Source organism: Haliotis asinina, chromosome 2, assembly GCF_037392515.1.
Source record: "Haliotis asinina isolate JCU_RB_2024 chromosome 2, JCU_Hal_asi_v2, whole genome shotgun sequence".
Taxonomy (NCBI): domain Eukaryota; kingdom Metazoa; phylum Mollusca; class Gastropoda; order Lepetellida; family Haliotidae; genus Haliotis; species Haliotis asinina.
The window spans coordinates 19,786,648-19,794,481 of NC_090281.1; the positions used below are offsets into that span (position 1 = coordinate 19,786,648).

The 7,834-nt window shown below is 39.2% G+C and overlaps 1 protein-coding gene across 1 annotated transcript; it reads left to right on the top strand.

Annotated features, from left to right (window-relative positions):
- Positions 1-7,289, top strand: LOC137271622 (snaclec 5-like). The gene is made up of 3 exons (XM_067804059.1): positions 1-259; positions 6,254-6,439; positions 7,084-7,289. Exons 1-3 carry the CDS (start codon positions 1-3, stop codon positions 7,287-7,289), a joined length of 651 nt encoding a protein of 216 aa, XP_067660160.1.
- Positions 7,290-7,834: the final 545 nt, after the last annotated feature.

Genomic DNA, 7,834 nt, shown 5'->3' on the forward strand with positions numbered 1-7,834 from the left:
ATGCCCTGTTTTCCGTGTGTGTCAGTTAACTTTATTTTGGGATTTACTCAACTGATATCTTCTCACGCCATCCCATTGAACGTGTCCATGTCTCTTGTGGAATGTTCTGCAAGGTGTTTTGAGGACATCAGATGTAACTCTTACTTCTACGACAAACGCGGCAGGTACTGCTACCTCTCCAACACACTGAAAGACAAGGTGTACCATAGTAAGGACCTGGAAGAAGCACTCAACATTCGCTACTATATTATTGACAAAGGTAGATAACTGGCACATCTACTCTTGTGACAACTTTCATTTCTATTTATGAACGGTTATAGGAATGGTTTTATGCCGCATTTTACAAAATTCCTGCAATAACTTGGTGGGGCACACCCAACAGAGACGTCACACACGGGAGTGAGTGAAATATGTGATTCGTGGCTGAATCTAGTCATAGTTCTATGATAAATTAAAAGTAACTGATAAACATCTGTCAGAGAAGGACAGTAAAACAACGTAACTATCACATATACAAATCTGAAACTAGCAATTAAATCTAAAACAGCTTAACTTTTGGAGGCTGTAGATCAGCAAGAACTGTTGAAAGATTGTCATACTAAGGACCATGGGGATTTACTTGGCACATTTTGTCTTGCAAATGCTCTGCCCTTTTCTTGGGTTGTTGTCAGTCAAAACCCGCAAATGATTGTTTTAGAACGGCTCTGATTATTGAGTGAACCATACATTTCGCATTTTTATGTCCTTTTCGTAACAGTTATGATAAAGTTCAATTCTTTACGGATAACCACTTCTTTATTATTATAGTCTTCGCAGGAAGCAAATGTACTGTAAGTCCCCATGGTCCCTAGTATGGTGATCTACCTTCAGTTGTTGGTGATATAACCTGTATATTATATTGTCTTGTTCAAATAGTGATATTAATTTTAACTTTCCACACTGGTTTTAGAGTTATAACTATGATATTCTGGTCGTTTTACTGTCCCTTGTTGGCGGGTTTGTTTTGCAGTGTTACTCCAAATGCTGTAAACATACTGAATTAGTCCAAATCTGATTACGTACTCACATTTGTGCCCATGGTAGTGTCGAATGTAAGAACGTTAAGGGCTTTATGGTAACCCAGAAGTAAGGGCACCCGTCAAATCCGGGTTCGATTCCATACATGGGTACGATGCCTGATACTAATGCTGGGATTTTGCTAAATGCCACTTGAAACTGTATTCACACATTGGCAATGGGCTTTCAACATGTAATAATTCTATTATCATCCCCTAAGAGAATTATTCTACATGTTATACTCGTCATTGCCCACATATACTGTCCTTCGTGGGTTTTGTATGATACATAAGATGGATCCATGTTTGTGGATGATTTTTTTAAAATGTTTCTTGTCGCATTATTAATTTGCCTACTACAGAGAGACAAATATATCTTAACACAGTTTATATACTGTTATACACTTTCTAAACCCAAACAAATTGTATACATTTCTGTAGAAAAATGTAAATTGCAAAAAGACCCAGAAATGTTTTAAATGGCACAATCATCAAGGTTTGTACAGGAAGCCAAGTTCTACATATATATGTATGGTTCTCTCTCTATATATATATAGCCCAGACCTTTTATCTAATATATGTATATATATCGCCCGCTGGAAACTTGATTATGGTTCCACCGTAAATCGTGGAGAATGTTATTAAATATCAATGTCAACCCATTAGATTCTGTGCACAACCTAGGTCATTACAGCTTTCTGAAAACTATTAGAACCCGTGGGACAGTAAAGAATACAGATTTTAGAATAGTCAGGACCAGAAGGTCCATTCTACCGCCCGTCTAGCTTAAGTCGCGTGTGGAGTTGTGTGTTGGACAACAGGAAAACATGGTCCTGGTTCCTGTGCCCTCAGCTATCTCCTCCACCAACCAAGGGGCGCAACTCACTTTTCCGGTGTGATTTCAATATTTGTTGTATTTGTAAATATATTTATGTAATTACGTTTAAACAAGTTAGATAACTGGTGTTTCCTGGAATTTTCATATCAATATGAGAGTATGAAATAAATAAATAGATTTTGAAATACACCAAATGGATAACATCTTCAACTTAAACGCAAAAGGCATGAAGACCATTTGGTACGCAACAATTTATCTTCGAGTTGAAATGTTTACCTCTTTTTTAATTAGTTTTTGATATGTGAGATATTTGGATGTATGGTTGCTAATTTTGATTTGGAAGTAAGGTATACTGAGTCAAAAAAGAAACTTCACAAAACATATTTTTTAAAAAATAACGAATAACGTTTTCTCTGATGATACATGTATGTATCCGAAATGGAATCCCTATCTTTCGACTCTAGAAAATCCACTCAAACCCATCCATTCGTCTTGCAAATTACGTTAGTGCCAAATCAGGTTTTGCACGTGCAGTCGATCACGTGATCTTCTCGTCGAAGTTTTCTTCATTTGCACGTGTTTGCATTGGCCTCAAGAGAGGAAAAAATTGTCAAATGTGCACAGAAGATCAGTTATTGACGTCGCAAGAGCAATGGGATGCAGCCGTCGTACTGTGTTTGACTTGTGAGGTCGTCTACAACAAACTGGCACCACTTCTGATCGCCCAAGGTCGGGTCGTCCACGTGTGACGTCACAAGCAGAAGACCGTCAAATCGTCCTATGTCACCTACGTGACAGATTTCTGCCGGCTACGCGAACCATGGCTGAGATGTTTAGAGGTCGATTGTCCTCACAGTCCATTTGAAATCGGTTGAGGGCTGCCAATCCCCATTCTCGACGTCCATATCGTGGGCCAATATTGACGCCGTTTCATCAACGTCAATGTGTGCTTTGGGCGCAACGTCACCTCCGATGGACTCAGAGGGACTGGAATCGAGTCGTCTTTAGCGATGAATTCAGGTTTACCCTCAGATTCGCGGACGGCAGGCATAGAGTCTGGAGACGACGTCGTGAACGGTATGCCCAATGTTGTGTACAGGACGTTGACAGATTCGGGGGCGGAAGTTGCATGGTGTGGGGTGCTTTCTGTGGGAACAACCGTTTCCCACTTCTGGTCATCCCTAGGAACCTCACAGCTGCTGCTTACCGCGACCAGTTGTTCACCCCTGAACTCGTTCCTTTCACGGAGGCTCATGACCCAGGTCTACAGATCCAGCATGATAATACTTGGCTGCATACCGCGATGTTGTCACGAAACGCTGGAATGGCCATAGAGGTCCCCTGACCTTAATCCAATAGGGTACGTGTGGGATGCACTTGGGAAAAGGCTTAGTGGTCTTAGGAACCAACCTCTGAATTTTTGCAGGAACTTGGCGCTGCCTTGCAAGAGCAATGGCGCAGAAAAAAGCATAAGGCAGTCGATGAGGAGACGGTGTTTGGCAGTGGTGAATGCGCGTGGCGGCCATACACAATACTGAACTGAGAAATTTCGAATTTCTATTCTCGTGACTTGACATTCTGTGTACCCATGTTTCGGAACGGCGGTGTAGCCTAATGGAAGTGATTGTGGCACTGTCAGTGTATCGAGTACATCTCACAGATCTCAACAATGAATTAATAACAGTTTAACCATCTTACCATCTCTTGTTCTATTATACTGCCCTAAAGAAAGAATGTGAAGTTTCTTTTTTGACTCAGTATATTTTCTGATAGGACTGGGGACTGTTACTTGATAATATAAACATAGCATGTCGCAATGACCTTGGACCTCCCCGGATCGCGAACACAACCAGCGACTGTCAAACATTAAATAAACTGTGAACTGTAATATTTTCTAGTGGCGATAAATCATACGTGACTTGCGATTGACAGCTGTAACTCTCAGTATGTCTTTATCTGTACACTTGATTAATATGATCCAGGGATCCGTTATTTGCTGGGATGAATTCGTCGGAATGAAAATAAAACCATTGGAAGCACATAACTACAACTTAGAGAACAGACCAAATGCTATTAATATTCTTGTTAATTCAAAGTTATACAATAAAATGTCTTATTATGTGAAAATGAGAATTTAGCTGTGACGTAGCCCCAGAACCCTACGTACACCTTGCTAGTAAAAGTCAAATTTGCCTCGCCGACGCTAACCTTGACAGATCTAGTTACAGGTGACATAAGGTCACATGACATGCAAATGTGACGTCAGCGAATTCAAGATGGCGACAGTAAACATGGCGGCTGACGTTACTTGCGCTGGAATGTACTGTTATAGTTGATAGTGTAGCTTGGAAGCTGACTGCACAAAAGATATGTCACCTTAATAAATGCAGCATAAGACTAGTATCTTGGTTGGAATCACTTTGATGGCTTTAAACCTGTACGTAAGCCAAGAAAAGACATGAATTTTTGTTACAATGCTATATTAAGAAGGACCCTGAGCCGTATTTTATGGACATATTTCTAATCATTATACATTCGTTTACTTCCTAATCCCATTTACTTCTATATTTGTGGTTGATGTATTGAATTCTAGTTGCCAGTAGTATATCATAAGCTATTCTGAATCATCTGCTTGGGTTCAATAAATCTTCTAAAAGGTACGGAATACAAGCATTGTCACTGCGGTGACATAATCCCACAGCCCAAATGATCAAATCAAACTTAAAAAGTAATGAAAAGTGACAGTCGTAATTTAAGATAAAATTAAATGTCAACAAAAACATCACCAGTCAACCTCTCTTGACATTTTGCTCTGACAGTCTGTACAGCAAGTGTCGCCATGATCTTCAAAATTGAGAGGTCACCAAAATATTAATCGACGGGGCCCCTCGCCTTCCCCAGATAAAGCTTTGTGTTGAATATGGAGAAAGCTCAGTGAATGGTTCTTGAGAGATCTAGCCGACAAGCTACAAGCAGGTTAACATACTGAAATATTCAAAATGTCGCCATGACCTTCAAAATTACGTTAAAGTCACCAAAGTCGACTGGACCCTGTGTTTTTCCTAGCTATAGACAACGCTTGGTGTTGAATATGAAGAAATTGATGTAATTTTCCCCCCAAAAGAAAACATCTGCCCAAAGACTGGTTCGCTTTGCCATAGCAATTTTCCAGATATATTGTATTGTATTTTAATACAAAATTCATATCCTTTGTTAACATTATTATAAGATAATGTGTTAAGTTTTGAATTGTTTTCAACAACCGCTGTATCCATGTAATCATTTTTTAGATTTGACTGTATCTTTTGCGTTTCAGTTTCTCAGTCCCCCACTTACGGGGCATTTGCTAAGTGTTCTCCACTTATCTTATTTGGTTTATTTTGCCAAATGGATTTGTAGAAATCTGAATTTAATTCTCGTATAAATGTTTTGGGTTTTTTTGTGTGTTTTTTTGTTTTTTGTTTGTTTTTTTTTGGGGGGGGGGTATTGGGGAGGGATGACAATGAATTATTCAGTTTTGATACTATAAAACTTTTCAATGCAATATTTCAAGCTACAGGTCTAAGGTTCATCTCTGTAGTTCTTTCTACCATTTCTGCCAGATTATATGTGAAGACGATGCTACGGAGGCTAAGTTCAGTTTCATTTCAGTGATATTTTATAAGTTACATGTCTTTATGGTGAATTCAAAACTTGTTTACTCACGATTTGACTGAATTGGTACCAATGTGACTACATCTTAGCATTACCCAGTTACAGCTTATGTACAATCTTGAGATTCATAGGGGCATTAATCCTCAAGCATGAACATTACATAATAACGGGTTCAGATCACCACACAATCAAAGTCCTCACTACAACACGTGATGACTGCATTACCAATAGTGAATTATTCATTTCAGAAGTAGCCTTTTAACTTTTCGAATCAAGCAGACCCGTGAAGGTCCCGGGGTAGAATAGGCCTTCAGCAACCAATGCTTGCCATAAAAGGTGACTATGCCTGTCGTAAGAGGCGACTAACGGGATCTGGTGGTCAGACTCGCTGACTTGATTGACCCATGTCATCGGTTCCCAATAGCGCAGATCGATGCTCATGTTGTTGGTCATTGGTTTGTCCGGTCCAGACTCGATTATTTGCAGACCGCCGCCGCCATATAGCTGGAATATTGCTGAGTGCGGCGTAAAACTAAACTCACGCACTCACTCACGAAACAAGCATCTTTACTTTGTAAATGAGGACAATATTTTTGTGCCAAATCGAAAAACTCCAGTCCCTTCATGGTTTCATGCAAGCATTTCCTACGATATTATTAGCCGAGTTAATATGTACGTATCTGGCATAACGATATTTTATGTACAGCCCGTGGTTGCAAAGCAGACAGTGGGTACGACTTCTCAAGACTATCTGATCAGTGCTATCGTTTTTACACTGAGGCTGAAGACTGGCTGGGCGCTCAAATGAAATGTGTGTCAGCAGGTGCTAATCTGGTTGCTATCTATAATGACAAAACACGTGACCTGATGAGATCTTTGATATCGAATGGAGGTAAGTCTTTGAGTTTCAGCAATATATGCTCATGAATGATGGTCGTTATGTTATATTGTACAACAAAAATAGCGAGTAATGAAAATCAGAATGAAAATTACTTACTTACTTACTTACTTACTTACTTACTTACTTACTTACTTACTTACTTACTTACTTACTTACTTACTTACTTACTTACTTACTTACTTACTTACTTACTTACTTACTTACTTACTTACTTACTTACTTACCATGCAGCGTTGTCTTGCTTTGGTTTAGGGAACCACTCGTCCCGAACTTAGAGTCAGGATGTACGTTACTTAATTTGTGCTTTCTGAAACAGATATCGTAACATTTAATAACTAGTTTCTTTCATCTTAAACATATCCATAATTCAACATTTTATCGACATCCATTGTTTATGTATTAAGCTAAGTTTCCATGTAAGACACCAATCGGGCAAAGTTCAACTGTTTCTTAACCATTCAGAATCAAGATTACTTCGATATCCTGGCAGAACCTTGGCTTCTTGTAGGCGTATTGGAACATGCTTGTGAATGGTATGGCTCAGGAACTTTCTGTCGAAATCGGTCTATAATTACTGTCAAACACGTGGACACAGATATTCTGTGAAGAGATTCACTTGTTACTTTTGTTTTCAGTCCTATGGATTGGACTGAATGACAGGGCCTCGGAACAGTCCTGGGTCTGGGCAGATGGCTCGGCCTTGACATCAAACTACTGGAACCCAGGAGAACCACTAACCTCAAGAGTTAGTAACTGTGTAAGTTACAATCCGCACAGAAATGGTGGTTGGGATGACGTCAGGTGCGACAACAAGTATCGTTTTGTTTGTGAACTGTTGTGAAGATTTGAAGTAGTGTCCAACACATATGTGTTTCTCTTTCAGGGCATATGTGTCTCATGTCTCACCACGAAAGGTCGGGAGACATATTCGTTTTGGATGAGTTTCCGTCAGTGTCGGCGTTCCCATTTTTTCAAAAATACAATTCTAAAAGTACCTGAACAATTGTCACCAAATTTGGTATACTCCTTTCTCCGTATCATTTTGATATTTTGGAGAATGAGTACTTTTTCCATTTTTTCTGTTTTTATGGAAACAATTTTGACTTGACAAGTACATCAAATAGATCTTGAAATAGTGTCCTTTGTTATTTCGCATTTATATGTTTTTCTGATTGCCATGGAAAAAGATTTGGAATGGAAAATATGTCAAGTTGGACTTGATACTGTCAGAAGAATTGTTTTTCCAAGTTTATGGGTCTCTGCGGGATATTTCATCTTCTGATGACTGTTTTTTTCTGTTTTCATAGCATCAAGTTGGACTTGATCTTTTGAAGAGTTAAGTTCGTTTACGGACTACAATTCTGAAGCTAATTGACTCATTTTCAA